We start from the raw sequence: 17,891 nt of genomic DNA, 5'->3' as shown, positions 1-17,891 counted from the left end.
CTCAGCCGTGGTAAAATCACTGTAACGCACTGCCTCTTGTAGTTTTCACAAACATGCTTTTTCAAATACAGCTGATACTGGCCTGACTCTGTTTTAGATTTAACTGTGCCTCTGTTCAAAAAAGGGACACAAAAACACTCTGAATCATATCAGCGCACACACAGCCCAAAGACACAGCGGCGCGTGGAGGCTGATTTGGTTTTTCTAAGGATGATGGAGACTGAGACGACCAGATCATCTCATTCAACACCTACACACACACACACGACAGGACAGCATTCACGTCACACCTCATAGATGTTGCTGTAATCAGGACAAACAGGCTATGAAGGCTGCATGTACCACATGCTGGGAATGAAAATTCAGTTTACATTAATAACACAATTTCTGTCATCATGAACTCTGATGTCTGACTGGATACCGAAACGAACTGGTGTCAAGTCAGGTCACGTACTCCATTTGAACCTTCACACACACTATGAAAAGCGGTCATTAATAGTCCTTTGCAACCAAACAAGTTACGACACACCACTGGATGAAAATGAACTCATTTGTAGCATGGCCACCATCAGTTCATGGGTCTGCTTGTGTGTAGGTGTAGCTGTGCTGTTGAAAAGACATTACTCATTCTGTGATAGAGTGAAAACCCATTCTGTGAGGCTTTATCTTATTTCAGTCTTCATCACTAGAAGCTGTTAGCACTCTATTACGCTGCACAATCGATAGATGAACATCTCCAAGGCGCTGAGAGAATCAAAAAAGAGATGACATATGAAAGATATCAGATACATCATAACTGTAAACAATGCATCAATGGCTTAAATGGTTCAGAAACTAACCAAAATAATGGAGATTAAAAGCATATTAAATTCTAAATAATGTGAATACTGAGTGCAATAATACATTAAACATTCATCACAAGAGGCATTATGTAAGCGAATGATTCATACAGAATTTCTCACAGCTTTCTTTTACCTGAAGCTAATGGCTTATAATTATGTATATAAATAAGTATAATTATAAAGATATTCATAATGAGAGATTATTCACAATACTGTTTTTTCATAATTGATAGATTATTCATGTGCAATTGTCAAATAATTAATATTCAGAACTGAACTTTAATTAGTTTTCTCTCTATATTTTGAAAATAACAATAGTCATTAGATTAATAAAATAGTTGTTGTTAATAATATTATATTGTTTTTATAGTATACATATGCAAAGTTGATTTGCAATCTGTTTTGTCTTCACAATGCCATCTTTTCACAAATAACTGCAGACTTATAATACACTATAATTCTCACATAATCATAGTCTCACATTTAAAGAGTATAACGCAATATAACAAATTAAATTGGTTGTTTTTCATGTGTATTAATGCATTATCACTCTTTACAGGTATAACTATGAGCAGATAAGTATTATAATGCATTATGGCTCTATTAGCATCCCAGTGCATTTCATTCCTCTCTGAGGACAGAAAAGACAGAAGAAATTGAAGAGACGGCGCCAACTCCTGCGAGGACTTCAGAAGATGCAACATCTGGATCAACACGCACATTCGCAAATTTCTATATATCCTAATTATTGTTAATATGTAATTCATTTTTCCAGGAGCTCTTTGCTTCTACCTTCAATTAAATTGCTAACAGTGATTGTAAATTAATTGCCTAAATTATTACATTATTAGCTAACTGCATTCTCCAAATTGTAATGTTGACATGCATTCTCTGTAAAGCTGCTTTGAAACGATATGTATTGTGAAAAGCGCTATACAAATAAATGTGAATTGAATTGAATTGAAATGAAAGGACAGGTTTCTTGCTTTCCTCATCCCTGCCTTCTGGGCCATGGCTGATGTCCAAAGCTGATTTTCGGGGTCTGGTACAGAATTAATGAGCCCAGTTCTTATCTGGCCACTTTGTAGCCATAGAGAATAATGGTTACCTACAGAAATGCCTTGATAAATCAATGAGGCGAGGAAAGTGAGGGCGTTTCTTCAGCCTGTCTACGCCAACTAACAATGCTACAGATTTCCTGTCACAGGAACAATCTGATTCTAATAAGTCAAATAACCATATGTTTATACACTGATAAAGTTGAACTGATAAAGGCGCTATGAAAAATCTTTTAACTGCATGTGGGTTTAGTGGTTGATGAATAATACTCTAATAGTGTCATCCAAAAATTTAGTGTCCTCAAATGTCGAACCTTTTTAATAACTAAGGTGGAGATCATTTGAGAGCCCAGCACAGACTGTCCAACTTTGTGTCAGGACTAACACCTCTGAGATGCTCTAATTGTGCAGGAATAATGGTTTGATCAATAACTGCCTAAAGAGGATGATTCCTCAGTGCTGGAGACAGGAACAGGACAGACTCTGCGTTACACATGGAGTCCTTAAACTACAAATCCAAACTGTATCATTACATGTCATTAGGGATGCGATGCACAATATATCGGTACCATTTCAGATGCATTTTTTTTTTATATCAATTTATTTCACCAATACATTTTCAATAAACATCAATACATTGTATTAATATTTATCATTCAGATCAGCTTTGCCATCTTCTGACGCATACTTAAAGTTAAACTTTAAAAACACTGGCTCTCAGTCACTAATAATTGTGTGAATTATTCATATTTACAGGCACAGGAGAATTCAACCTTATTCGAACGTTAATGAATTTGGAGTATTCTAAATGAGCGACCGCATGCCTGCGGTTAGTAATTTGCATAAAACATATATAAACCATATAAGGGCTTTCCGCATACCCTTTCCTTTCATCGCTCTCAGTAAACATGGTGCTCCCTAAAGACGTGATCTCGCCTGCAAGATCCTTGAGCAATGCCATGATCAAAACACCTTTAATACAGACCCAGATTAGAGACCTCTGATTGGCCAGCTCTACATACACGAATCTGCATCTTCATGAAAATTCCAGCTCGAGCTATAACACCTTTTCTTACTCTTTTATTGTATATACACAGTAAATGAGTACAGAGTATGTCTCTCTCTCTCTATAATATTATATATATATATATATATATATATATATATATATATATATATATATATATATATATATATATATATATATATATATATACACATATACATATACATACACATATATACATATATATATATATATATATATATATATATATACATATACATATACATATACATACACATATATACACACTGCCCGGCCAAAAAAAAAAAAAGTTGCTGTTTGGATTTTGATAGGCAAATACTTAAGAATCTATGAATGGATCATTATTACAGTGATTATCATGTTTCTCGCATGTTATATGTTTGGCAACGGTTCTTTTAACCCTTAAAGATGGAGTGTGTAGCTTTTCATTTCTTAAACAACCATGTAGGAAGACACATCATGGCCATATTCCAGGATGACAATGTCAAGATTCACCAGGGTTAAAACTGTGAAAGAATGGTTCAGAGAGCACGAAAAATCATTTTCACACATGAATTAGCACCTCTGAGTCCAGACCTTAATCTTATTGAAAATCTTTGGGATGTACTGGAGTAGTACAGAGTGCTCACCTCTTGCATTTCAAGATCTTGACCAAAAAATGATGCACCTCTTGATGGAAATAACATCACAACATTTATTTCCATCGAGAGGTGCATAATTTTTTGGTAAAGATCTCGTATTGACAATGCAAGAGGTGAGCACTCTGTAAAGTCTCCTCCAGCACATCCCAAAAACTTACACTGAGGTTAAGGTCAGTGCCAATTCATGCGTGAAAATGATTCTTCATGCTATGTGCTGCCATTCTGAAATACAAAAGAATAGGACACAGGAGAAGAAGTAAATCAGTAAATTGTAATGTATGTTCACATTTAGTCTAGAACTAGTCTAGAATAACCATCATATTCACACAGCGCACACTACACCTCTGCACTCACGATTTCTCTCAACGGGGGTACAGGAGAGCTGTCAATCAATAAATGGGAAAAAGTAACTTGAGTTGCTTATTAGAAAAAGTAACTCAGATATTTTGTTGTAAATTTACAAGTAATGCGTTATATTACTAGTTACTAGAAAAAAAAGTAATCTGATTACGTAACTCGGGTTACTTGTAATGCGTTACTCCCAACACTGTATAATTATATATGTATATGTATATATGTATATATATATATATATATATATATATATATATATAAAAATAAAATTTCACCTTAACACATTTATAAGACATGATATAAGACGTTTGTACAGAGATTTCATGCACAAATCTGTGCATATGCACGCTTAGTGAATGAGACCTACTAAATTAACACTGCTAAATGTAATGTTTAGAAAATCTCAAAATGAATATACACTTTTCATACTGTACATTAAAAAAGTAGTGATGCATAAATTCACTATTACCATTTAAAATGACTAATTTTAGTGTTTTATTTGTAATTTAGACTATAGAATTAATAAAATTAAGTCATGACGCGTATTTCTGGTCTTACTGGGCACGATTTAATGTGCATTATTTCAAACAAATGTAAATATAAAATCTAAATAAACAACAACAACAACAAAACATCTGTTGTCTGACAGTTTGAGTAAATATATGCAGCAGGTCTGGCAGATCCTGCATGTACAAAATAAAAAAAGGGCACACAAAGGTGTTGGGAAATGTGAGAGGTAAAGAGCAGCTGTTGGGCGCTGTAATTACTGCAAGGCGAGGAGCTGCACTTGGGCCGAACAGCTGGAGGGGGCTGAACGCCTCCATAACTCACAGAAACATATCAAACTTGCTCGGCTACCACCAAACTTAATTAACCTCTGCATATATCACCACTCTGTTTCACGTCTATAAAAGTGGCCAAACGCACACAAAACAAAGTTGCCACTGCTGGTTGTTTGATGACTGGGTCACTGGTGTGCTATAGAAGTAAATGAGATGTCAAGAAATTTGATGTCTGGCTACATATAAACAATGTCTAATTACAATGAGAAACTTGTTGCCCAGCTCTTGGCATGAATGAAGCCATCATTACTCTAATTAAAGAGCAAAATAAGTGCTATAAACAAAAAGGATGACTTTTAAAGTTGTGGCTAAGGTAAGTCCCTTTAGCTCAAAACAGAACATGGAACTAACGATGCCAAGGGTTCATGGGTTTGATTCCCAAGAAATGGATAAAATGGATACTGTGAATGCAATGACTACAAAACCGCCACTTTTTAATTAAAAGAAGGAACTTTAGCCAGATTTAACTGCTTCAACAACATGCTCTCAGCTTCATGCTTCCCATATACCGGATACCTTGTTAATGCACAAAATGACTGACTGACAATTTATTAAAAGGTGAATGCAGGCTCAGAGATTTAGACAGCCTGCCTCTGTTTGGGTAAACTCAGCAATATTTTCCTCACTTTTTCATAGCCTTTATTTTATCCCATAGAAGGCGGCATAAATCCTCGCCTTCTGCGGTCTATCAAAGTGGGCGATTATTGTTGCTAGGTAACAGCATGTCATAGTTGAAGTCGGCTTTACTTTGGAGTGGCTCTGCTTTGAATGTGAATGCGCTGAGGCGGGCTCCCTACGGGGCAGGTGCACACCGGTCACATGACTGGCTGTTGACTCGTAATGAGATTATGGGCAATTCTGTGGTTCTCTATGTAACAGCCCCCCCACCCCCCACCCCCTTTCCCTCCATTTGAAAAAACCTGCTAATGTGAAGATAAGAGTGCAGGAGAGAAGAAATACCTGAAAGAATTAATGCAAATTGCAGCTGAACAGGGAAAAGAGGAGAAACAAGGATGAATAAAACTGTAAATTAACAGACGTGAAAGATTGTTTTTCCACCTGGAGGAACGGTAAGAACTTCTTAGATATTCAACAAAACAATGTGTCCATCATCTGGTGGTCTGGGATGCATGAGGTCATGAATGAATCAGTTATCAATACAATTAAACCAGTACATTGTAATTACACAGGTCAACAAACTCCAGATGCACTGAGGCAAAGAAAAACTAGCTGAGATGAGGAGAGATTTAATCAGTTTAGTCAATTGCATTAATCTTGAAGACAGGTTGATTAACTAGGAGAAGGGGTTTATTTGCTGATTAAAAACTAACATTTCATTAAAAAGCCATTAAAGTCACTAGTTCACTATTTAAAAGCTACAATCTTGGCATTTCATGGAGGACTGACTCAGCCTTGATCTTCATGGATCATTAGATAAATGGGATGAAGCGTAAACTACATTCTGAAAGTAACGACTTATGGCTCCTCCTTTAACAAAATTAAAAGAAAATTCACCTAAATTTAGGGCTGTGTGATATGGACAAAAAAAAAAAAAAAAAAAAAAAAAAAACTATTATGATTTTTGGTCAGTATTGCGATTTTGATTTTAAAAATTCTATTAAAAATGTAAGATTTTGAAACAATATTTCCTTACACATACTTGTCTGCATAATTTTTTTTGGAAGCCAGGTCGACTTAGCTGGCTGTATTGATGGTATTTGTGGGCACCATCTTAGCATAAATGATATGTGACAGCGTTGGTTATTTCAAGCCTTTTTGAACTCTTTTTTTATATGTTGTGCAGTTCGCAAATGTCTATTATCATTTTATATATATATATATATATATATACACTAAAAGTGATCTATAAAATGTGCACTATATTCAAAGTTATCTGAAGCTTTGTGTCAAGAACAGACAAATTTAAGTCATTATTACTGAGATTTCATTACAGAAGTGATTCATAGGCGAATCTGTAAAAAACAACGTAGACCCAGTCTTCAAATTCTGAATGGTTTGTTTACGAACTCATGACTAATCTGCTTCTTGAGTTCAACTCATTGATTTAGCAGTCTCAGAGGTTAACAGCTCACTCAAATTTAAGTCAGTGAATATGACTTAAATTTGAGTTTGTTCATTACTTAAAGCTATCATATGGCAAAACACTTGCAAAATAACCCAGTCATGGATCATTTATGTGATGCTTTTGGGTGTTTTCTTTAAAGCTTCAGTGCCAAATGTAATTATATGGAAAAGAGTGAAGAGAACATTTATAAAAAAAAAAAAAAAAAAAAAAAAAAATTCTCCTTTTGTGTCATACGGGTTTGAAAATGACAATGAAAATTTTCATTCTTAGGTAAACTTTTCATTTAACTGGCATAAACTGAACTGATATGAACCATTTTAATGCAAATCAATCTTAACCTCTAAAAAGCTATTTTAATATGGGTGAAAATACACATTACGTAACAAATATCATAACAGAATGCACTAAAATTGTGAAAGATACTTGATACAGCAATTCCAAGAAGATATTTTTAAAGTTTAATATCCTTTAATAATGTAGCATTCAAGTCAAAATTGCTGTAGCACAGGGCTTCAGTTACAACATTTCATAGCTCCTGCTGAAAACACTACAAGTTCATCTGAGATAAAAATCAATCCAATCTTGATTCATTGGCTTTCGTGAATGCATTAGGACAGAGAATGAATTTAATGAGCCTGGACATTACCTTGTTTTTCTGCAAAAAAGGATTAGGAGAAAATACTTGGGATTCTAGCAATAGCTTAATAAAGATTTACCTATTAAACCCAAAAGGGTTCAGAGACCCTCATTAGAAGCAGATGCCTGAATTAGGCGGGCCAAAAGCATACCTTGACCTCGATGAAATCTGGCTGGCCAAGGGCGATGAGATCTGAGTAGGCCTTCAGCTCATCCACATTCCAGGCCTTCACCAGGGTCAGTCTGTACACCGTACGCTGTTGCTAGAAGAGGAAACACAAGAAGGAGCTGTCAAATTACTGCTTAATTAATCCAATGCACTGGGGTTTGAGAATACCAAATGATACTTGCAACCCACTTCCATAACCTAATGCATTTCTGAGTGAAACCACATGATCAATGAAAGAAAAAATTACAAAGACAAATTGTGTCTCTTGGAAAAGCATGCACTAATGAATCAATAAATAAGGAATGTGTTTGAAGAAAGTAAATGATTTTAAAATTAAAGGATTTGCTGGTGAAATATAAAAAATAAAAAAAAATAAAAAAATCAGTGGTCGACCATGGTCGCATTATCTGCAAAAAAAGAAGGGTGGATGATATAAAAATATGATTTAATTACAGCAATAGAGACTACTGAAATGTATGGAAGCTTGTTTCAGCCACTGAATAAAAAATAAAGGTAATTGCAACTTTTTATCTCGCAATTCTGACTTTTTTTTTTTTTTTCCCCCAATTGCGAGTTATACAGTCAGAATTGCGAGATAAAAAAACTCACAATTGCATGTTATAAAGTCAGAATTGCAAGATACAAACATTTTTTTCTCAGAATTGAGTTCATATCTCGCAATTCTGACTTTATAACAATTGCGAGTTACAAAGTGAGAATTGTGAGTTATAGTCAGAATTGTGAGAAACTCGCAATTCAGAGAAAATAAGTCAGAATTGCGAGATATAAAACTTGCAACTGTGAGAAAAAAAGATAGAATTGCGAGATAAAAAGGTCGCAATTACCTTTTTTATTTTTTATTTAGTGGTGGAAACAAGCTTCCATAGAAATGTAACGTGTTTTGAAATCACCCCTCACTAGATATTGTTGAATAAAGTCGTTACTTTGTTTTTTTGGAGCACAAAAAGTATTCTCGTCACTTTATAACATTAAGGTTGAACCACTGTAGTCACATGAACTGTTTTAAATATGTCTTTAGTAGCTTTCTGGGCATATGAAAGTGTTAATTATCTTGCTGGCAATGGAGGCCTCACTGAGCCATCGGATTTTATCAAAAATATCTTAATTTGTGTTCTGAAGATGAACGAAGGTCTTACAGGTGTGGAACGACATGAGGGTGAGTAATTAATGACATAATAAAGTAAACAAAATAAAAGACAAGATAAGTGACAAAATAAACAATGAAATTAATCATATAAACCCGCCAAAGTTTACTGATGGTGACAGCCCAAGCATACACCTATGGAAATAAATGAATATCTATCAAAACCTGATGTAATGAAGGTATGAAAATATCCAGCACATCCCATAACTGACGAATAATTCAGAGCTTAAAGTGGGATGTTCCATTTCTAGCTATTGCATCAACGTAATGTTGCTGACGATGCTTAATGTTATTATTGACAAGAGAGTCAGGTGAACATGGAGAAAAGGAGCAAGACTTTTTAATAGGAGAGCTTCTCCAAGCTTCAGCCTTCAGTGTCTGGCCCTGGGGTCCTAGAGTTCGGAGCGCTCCGGCCAACATCATTACTCACAGACCCTCACACGCTGATGCCCTGAGGGGAGGAAGACCACACAAAACACAGCGAGTGATAATGGACACTCATGCCTCCCGTTCCTGTTATTGCACCTTGTCAATCAAACAGTCCGACTGTCACAGTCTGACATTGCTCAGAATAACCATGTCCATCCCTATAGACTGAATGCCTTTGCATGGGTGGTTGGTTTCTGTCAGAGTACAGATGTCAACGCATTCCTGATCCATTCCTGTTCCTGATCCATGCTAACTAGTGGATTTGCAAGGCAGGGAAGGATGGGGGAGATGGAAGCCAGCGAAAGCTGGGGAGGACCTGGCCTTCACAGGTGTGCTCACATATGTGTGCATGAACCGGAGAGAGAAGGACGGACATGAGAGACGGATAATTGGAGTGATGTGGCAGCGGGTGAGGGTATTTAGAGCAGCAACCCGTTTTAAACCTGCCAAGAGATCTTCATCCGTCCCACACCTGAGGCTGAATCAGGCAGAAGGTGAGCAGGGCTCCGTAAAAACTGACAGCCACATGCTAGACCAGAACAGCAGCATGCCAACATAGTAAAAGTGAGTGAAAAAGTGCTGACACAGAGCTTTGTCTGAAGCCAAGCCTCACTATTATTATTGCACATATTTGCGGAAATCAATTAAAGCCATCTCTTACATTTAAATATTTTTGTCCTAAATCAACCAAAAAAGCAGCAGAGTATTTTGAAAGCTACCACTACTAAGATATCCTCTCTACATCATATAATAAATATCAAATATGCTTACAAAATACACAAGACAAGAATAATATCAACTGTGCAGGTTGTTGTGGAGGGCCATTACTTTTACAAGCAATCAAATCTACAATTTATGTATGGGAGATGATAAAACAGGTGAAAAAAATCCATTAGACTTTTTGAAGACTTTTGAAACGGATATTCTGGTTCCCAGATATGGTTTGCTTCTTTGCTTCAAAGAGACATTTCTTCAAATCAATCAAATTAACATTTTGCCAACTTTCAATCCACATTTTAAATGTGAATTTTGGAATACTGGATTTAAAAAATGCTGGGTGGATGAAATTTCCAAAAAGTGTGTTAAAAAAAACAAAAAAAAAAAACAATAAAATGTATAAAAATATTCATATTTTAAACAAAGAAAGAAACAAAAAGAACAATAATACACAAGAATAATTCCAGTGGGATTTTTTTTCAGCAAGTCAACAAATTCAAACAAATTTCTACATGCACAATAAAAGTCATGTTACTTTGCCTCAACATGTCATGTGACTAAATCACTCAATTTTGCAACAAGCGAAGTGGATATTTTGCTCTCTTAAAAAAAAAAAATGTAACAAAAGTTTTAGAATGGTTAACATTCTGTATTAATGTTCTGGTTAATATTCTGTAACATTCTACATAAACTAAATTTGAAATTTGGAAGGAAACATCGCTAATGGACTAAAACCTCGCAGAACACCTTAGCAACTATATAGCAACGCTGTGGCAACTCTCCAAAACACCCTGGTATTTTCTAAAGAAAAAAGAAAAAAATCTGTAACGGCTATGTTCTGTATAGTTCTGTTTTAGTGTCATTGTGACTTGGTTTCCCTGTTTGTCCACCTGTGTTCCTTTCCTTATTGGTTTCTATAGTGAGTCACGAGTTACACACCCGTTCCCTGTTCTGTTCATTATCCTCCCTTGTGTATATAAGCCTTCAGTTCTTTGTCGTTTATGCTTGTGTAGTAAGACTTATTTTTTTCTGTTCAGTAGTTTTCCTGAGTGATCATTTAGTTTATTAAAGATTGTTTCCTTGAGTCTCCTGTGCCATGCGTGTTGTAAAGCCACACCGATACGGTGACAAAAACTAGTTACGAATCTAAAATTGCTGCATCATATTAAACTAGCATCTATAGCAAATAACATTCCTGTGACTTGGAAACCCGTTTATTTTGTACCCTCTGAAATCAGCAGAATCAGAACAGACAAATACTAAGAAATGGCAGCAGAAAGTTATAAAACACATTACAAATTTTCTGTCTGGCCTCTGTTCACCACTGGTATTTTCAGCTTAACAAAAGGTCTTAAAAGAGCAGGACCAATTACACACAAACAGCTTGCTCCTGAGGAGGAAAAAAAAAAAAAAAAAAAAAAAAAAAAAAAAAACTGGCAATCAAATAGCAGGGCAGGATTGTCAAATGTTTCCACACAGATCAAAACCAATAGGAAATTAGTCCAATAGGAATGCTGAAAAGGTACCAGGTAAATCCAGGACATCTTCATCTGTCATGTGCTGTACTTGTACTATTTCCTCAGAAAACAAGACGGCCAAGCAATGCATTTCAAAGAACGGCACTTATCCAGCCTGAGAGCTAGAGATCACAAGGGCACACTTAGTATGGAGGGATGAGTTCTGTCTATGTGCACTGAACTAAACTCTACACCACTCAACCATGCAAGGGCATGCAGAAACCTCAGTCTCTGATTTGTAGAGACATGGAATACTTAAAAAGAAATTCAAATGGATTTTCTTCATAAACACACATCTTCAATATTTAATAAAGAACTTGTTTGCATCTCAGTGTTGATGTGCCTCCAACTGAATACAGAACTGCAACTAAAGTCAGATGAAGTTCATTATTCTGAAGTAAAACTGTTCCAGATACTCAAACTTTACTATATAAAATTTGTTGACTTTTCTGAGCTCAATCAAGCAAAGGACAAACATCGCCTGCTGCATACAGAAGAGAACAGATTTTTTGAGTCATGTTTAAAGTCAAACTGAAATTAAAAGTGAGCATTTACTTCCTTAATAAATGTTCAAGTTTACACAATTCACTGGTGTACGGCACGCTATTCCAAAAGAAAAAAAATCCAATCGATTCCCAATGAATAAAATGACACCTTGCATTACATTTTTTTCTCATTGAAATAAACTTCACATTACAGAAATGAGCTACAAATGACATTTCATATTGACTTCAAAAATCAAGGTACTGAAATTTTGATCTGACATATCTGAAGACTAATGACCCCATAAAGCCAGCTTTATTGACTCCCATCATTCAGGGGTCCCATATTAAAACCACAGCAAGTCGATCACTCACTTCCTGAATCCCTGGCAAACACTGCTGCCTTACACCTCTCTCTGTGCATTTGTGAGAGCTGAAACTATTTAAATGTGCAATAACAATTTTGTGTCTTTCATCATCAATTTCATTGTACTTCATAGTACATAATCTCTAATAAGGTGCTTTAACACAAGTGTACTACAGCAATGGTTTATTCTTCAAACTTTAAAAAACATAAGGTCCTACTATTTTGCAGTTTATTTATGTGTGTGTGTGTCCAATAGACAATCACACACAATAAAAGGCACTCATTATGTGAAGAAAAATATGTTCAAATGCATCTTTGTTCTTGCTCAAAAAAAGAATGTTTTCCTGCTCTGCTGCAAAGTACATTGAGATAAAATGGTGCAAACTACACACAGAAAGAAAAAACAAGAAAAGTGTCAGAGACCGGAGTCCATTCCAGCATCTCCCAAAGGATTCTGCCTCTACCTTAATTACCCTTAAAGTCCTTCCACTGAAGTACAGTACACAGCATTTTTCTGTCTTACAGAATTTCTCTTTCTGAGCAAGAATCAATAAGAATCATTTATGAAAACCACTTTATATATTTGTCGTTTATCATAAATATCATATACATACATACATACACATGCGCACACACTGTAAACCCTAACGCTCAAAATATTTAATTGGTTTGAGTAGGGTAAACTTAAATTAAACAAATTAGTTCAATCAAATTAACTTTGAGTATTTAGAACTTTCTCTTTTTTTGAGTTCACAAAACTGACATTTTAAGTAATCTGAATTGTTTCACTGTTTTGAGTTTTATGAACTTGTTTCTTTTAATTTAGACAAACTTAAATTTAACTGAAATTGGGCTGGAATTCTATTTCCCAGCATGCTTTGCCATGACACTCGAAAGGCAGAGTAAATGCTAAAATTAAGTGTTACATAATGTTTTTTTGTGCAAGAATAATGTTAAGTGGGATATTTAGTAGAGGTTAATGTTTGCTATGCTAATTTAGGTATATGTTAAATGTTCTATATTGCCGTACTCATTCTGCAATTGTTATGCTAAGGTAATGCTATCAAAGCATTAGTTGCGTCCCGAATGACGCACTATACACTATGCACTTATACACTATGTACTCATCCATGTAGTGTATGAATTTTATACGTTTATTTTGTCATTAAACATCGGAGTCTGATCCCCCCTCTTCCTCCACAACTTAATTAAAGCTGCAACAGTTGAGTGCATGAAGTGTCCAACATTCCACACTTTGTTTTTTTTTGTTAATTTAGTGCATCATCCAGGTATTTAAAGTGCACTTTTTCTTTTTGGAATTTTCTGTATGAACGCACTATTTGCACTTAAAAACGTCATAGTGTTACCAATTAGCAAGTTAGCATTTACTGAATTAGTTAAAGCTAGCCACTACTAAAAGTATTTAAGTTGAGATTACATGATAATTTTAAGTTAAATGTATGATTTAAATGTATGAATTAGCTTACTCAAATAAGAGCAATTTCAAGTTGAGCAATTCAAAATTGTTTGAGTTTTGCCAACTTAATCAGGTGTGTATATATAAACAATGTTGCTAATTGACATCAACTAACAGATAAAAAGATTAGTACAGATTTGATTTCAAAATAAGAATCCTATCAAAACCAAACAATATGGGGATGTTAATTTCTATTGTTGAACTTGTTCTATTGTTGTTTTATTGTATCTACTAACTGATTTCAAGGTATACTAATTCTACTAATTAATATCTACTAATTCCTTTTCAAGGTCATTAAAGGGTTAGTTCACCCAAAAATGAAACTCCTGTCATTAAGTAATTACCCTCAAGACCTTCGTTCATCCTCAGAAAATGAATCAAGATATTTTTGATGAAATCCGAGAGATTTCTGAACCACACATAGGCAGCAACATCATTGCACTTTTCAAGGCCCAGAAAGGTAGCAAAGAGATTGTTAAAATAGTCTACGTGACTACAGTGGTTCAACCTTAATGTTACGAAGCGATAAGAATACTTTGTGTGTGCAAAAACAAAACAAAAACAACAACTTTATTCAACAATTTCTTCTCTTCCATGTCAGTCTCCTACGCTATTCATGTAGTAAACACACAGTGCAACGCTCCCAGGTTCTACGTCAGAATGCCGGCTCAGTATTGGCCGACGCTGTACATGTGAGCACCACGACGCATGCGTGTGCTGCTGACGCAGGAGCCGGCCAATAATGAGTCAGCGTTCTGACATAGAACCTAGAAGCATTGGCCTGATTAAAAAACAACACCACAAAATTAATGTAAACAGGATTATAATATATACAGACTGCTGGCCAATACTTGAGAACCAATTAAGCAGAATGCACACCAACAAAATTAATGAGGACGTAAATGTTAGTTACAGGGAGAAAGGGGAAAAAAAAAATGGAATATAACTGTTAGGATGATGAATGTTGAGAATAAAACAGCCATTAATAATTTTGTTTTTATACTTGCATCTTATTTATCTCTGACAAATAGAAGCCAGAAACAAATGCATTGTAATTAAATATTTTAGAAGTGAGAGTGATGAATAAGCCATAGAAAAATGAGTATGCATAATGGTAGACAAACTGCCTAAGGAAACGGTGTCAGTCTAGACAGGTGAAGTTTAAGTGATGAAGCCACAGCAGGTGTCAGCCACATGAAATTCTCTCTCGTCTCACAAAGACAGAGTTTTACTATCAGCATAAAGTCTGGTGAAACTGCTGCTTATTCTGGTCACAAATCACCCACTGAAACAGGAATGGGCAGTTTGAATGGCATGAGACATGTTTATCTTAAAAAAAAAAAACCATTTATTCCCTTGGTTTATTGCTTCTTTTATTTGTAAGTCGCTTTGGATAAAAGCACAATCTTGAATGCCTCACAATCCTGCTGTCTACAGTGCCATCAGTGTCGACTTGCTCTCTTCAGTCAGAAAGTGACACTGCAGGTGATCTCAACTCATTAGAAAACAGAAGAGCACTTTCTGTTCTTGTGTCTTCCTTTTTATGACTCACATATGCACATATGTACAGGCACACACACACAGAAGTTACAGACACAGTGAATCATCTCTGAATGATGGCACTTAAAATCATTAAGCAGTAATGCCAAGGCCTCAGTGTAACAAACTGCTTTTGTCATCACAGCTTGCTGAACCCCCGAATAAGAAGAGCCATTGACGGACCGCACCTACGCATCCACTTTATCAGGCTCGCATTTTTAACAGAACTTCACCTCAATAGCACAGTTAAATCATTTGAAGGCATCCGCTGACTTTTATTCAACACCTATTTCTGACGTAAAAAAAAAAGACATTGTTAGAGACGAAGCACGTTTTGCTCTTATTACTCAGATAAATCAGAGGATTTGGGTTAAGATGAAATCAATCCCGGGGCTTTGCGGTCATTATGTTTGGAATTAACAATCGATAGCAGGGATTTCGATACCAGAGTGTACAGGCCTGATATGAATTACAGGAAAAATAATAAATGAAGAGAAGCGAGAGGTAAACAGCTTTTGGCAATTAAACGATCATTTTTAGGGCCAGCGACAACTGAGCTTTGCATGCAGTAATGCACAACGGAACTATTAATCTTGTAAAACACTTAATAAATGTTGACTTTAGCGACTGGGGAGAGTTGAATGATTCTGAATAAGTAACAGTCTCTTTCTGTCTTCATTACATGTGCACAGACACAATGATTATTAGTGTCAATACAAGTCATTTAAGAGCAATGGTGTTGATGTGCTGATTCATTAAGATCTATACACTATTTAAAGATCACAAGAGACACACAGTGTTACCCTGGGTCTTGTACTCTTGATAATGCAGTTCTATTTGGGTTAAAATGGGTAATTGTTGACAACAGTCGGTCCTAAAAAAGGACTTCTTTCAGATTACGAATGCAAAAGATGACTTATTTATCAGTCTAGAACAATAGTCTCACCACTAACACCGGAATTTATGATTTTTTTCCCCCATCTGGATGTGCTTTTCAGGTTGTAGTATTATGAAGTCAGTGAGATGGCAATATTACAAGCTTAAAACAAATAAACAGTTCTAACACAGTCAAAACTCTTTTGTTTTATCTGGACTACGGTAAAGTGGACCTACCTTTTCACCAAGTGCTCTGAGACTGTCCAAAAAGCGCTGCCAGAAGTCTTTGAAGAGGGGACGGTCAATTTTCTTCAGACTGTCCTTAGTGCTGGCATCAACGCTGACATAAAGTTGTGTAACAGGTACAAGATTCCTATAAATAGAGAAAGAGTTGGAGGGAGAATAAAATTAATATTGAGCACAGAAAGTCTTGCTTTTTAACATATTAACAAGACTGAAGAAAATTGGAGTGCATAAGCATCACGATCTAAACCGTTTCTGGCCAGCCAGAGCAAGTGGCCCTATTGTACTGCATTCTTTGTCACTGTGCATGTGTACAACACAATAAAGCAATACGCAACTGAGTGATGTGATATGAAAACTGGAGTTAAGCCAGGACTAGCTAATGTGTACGTTCAGACAATGTACCATACCAACAACTGCCAGAGCTGCATTAGCCAAATAAAAAACTCAATCACTCAGTTCAGCTCTGGACTGTCCAACTAGATCACCCTATCATCATTTTAGTGAAGACATGGTATTTCTAATGAGGGGCTGTCAGTGTCTACAGTGTAAATGTAGCCACCCACTATGCAGTACAAAGGGAAGGTATCTATCTGAATGATAACTCTGTGGTTTCCCTATAGGTAACGAGGACGAGTCAATTCACCCACCGGTTTTCAGAACGAACAAGCTGACCCTGTGTCTCCTTCAAACATTGGAATAATCTTACGAAACATCTTGAAAAAAGTGGATTCACATACATTGTGAAGAAACTCAATAGATCTTGGTTATTTTTGTCCTCTTAGCAAGGCTTTTGATACTACCTGCCACAATAGTTTCCACAAATTGGCATTTGGCATCACTGACACTGCTCTCCACTGGTTATCATCATTCATTAAAGGCATCAATTTCTACTGATAAAGAAATCAAATCCAGCACCCATTGCTCACGATGTCCCCCAGGGCTCAGTTCTGGGGCCTTTCCTTTTTTTAATTTATATGCTTCCCCTTGTATCCATGATGTCAAAATATGTACAGCAGCTAACGTTCTAAAACAACCCTGACAAAACTTATCTATAAATCACTCTTATCTGTGTTTAGAAGTTTTGTTAAAGCCTTCACCTATTGTGCCATTCTAGTAGAGTTGCACGATTCTAAATAAAATTCAGTGACTCATTAATAAATACTTGTTTCATTACTGAATGAATCAGTGTTTTTGAATGAATCTTTTGAATTAATGATTCAATGACAAATACATTTTTAACAGTCAGTTGTCGCCACCTAGTGGAATTAGATGTAATTGATACAACCGTTATTTGACACGGCAAGTTCGTTTCAAAAGGTAGTTTGCTCTATTTTGATCACTATCGTAGACATCAGTGTTTATATACTACCTTAAAACTTATATCTCAGTACTTCTGTGAT

General features: G+C 35.7%; 1 protein-coding gene across 1 annotated transcript in view; it reads right to left on the bottom strand.

Annotated features, from left to right (window-relative positions):
* The window catches only part of tyw1 (tRNA-yW synthesizing protein 1 homolog (S. cerevisiae)), a 70,284-nt gene that overhangs the window by 10,583 nt on the left and 41,810 nt on the right, over positions 1-17,891 (bottom strand). Inside the window, exons 13-14 of the mRNA XM_051862553.1 lie at positions 16,483-16,618; positions 7,660-7,770 (exon numbers count right to left, since the gene is read on the bottom strand). Coding sequence (XP_051718513.1) covers positions 7,660-7,770; positions 16,483-16,618 — 247 coding nt within the window. The remainder of the gene's footprint in view (positions 1-7,659; positions 7,771-16,482; positions 16,619-17,891) is intronic.

This window comes from Ctenopharyngodon idella, chromosome 15, assembly GCF_019924925.1.
Source record: "Ctenopharyngodon idella isolate HZGC_01 chromosome 15, HZGC01, whole genome shotgun sequence".
In the NCBI taxonomy this organism is placed as follows: domain Eukaryota; kingdom Metazoa; phylum Chordata; class Actinopteri; order Cypriniformes; family Xenocyprididae; genus Ctenopharyngodon; species Ctenopharyngodon idella.
Note: the sequence above shows the minus strand (reverse complement) of the source record. Positions and strands in the feature narration are given on the sequence as shown.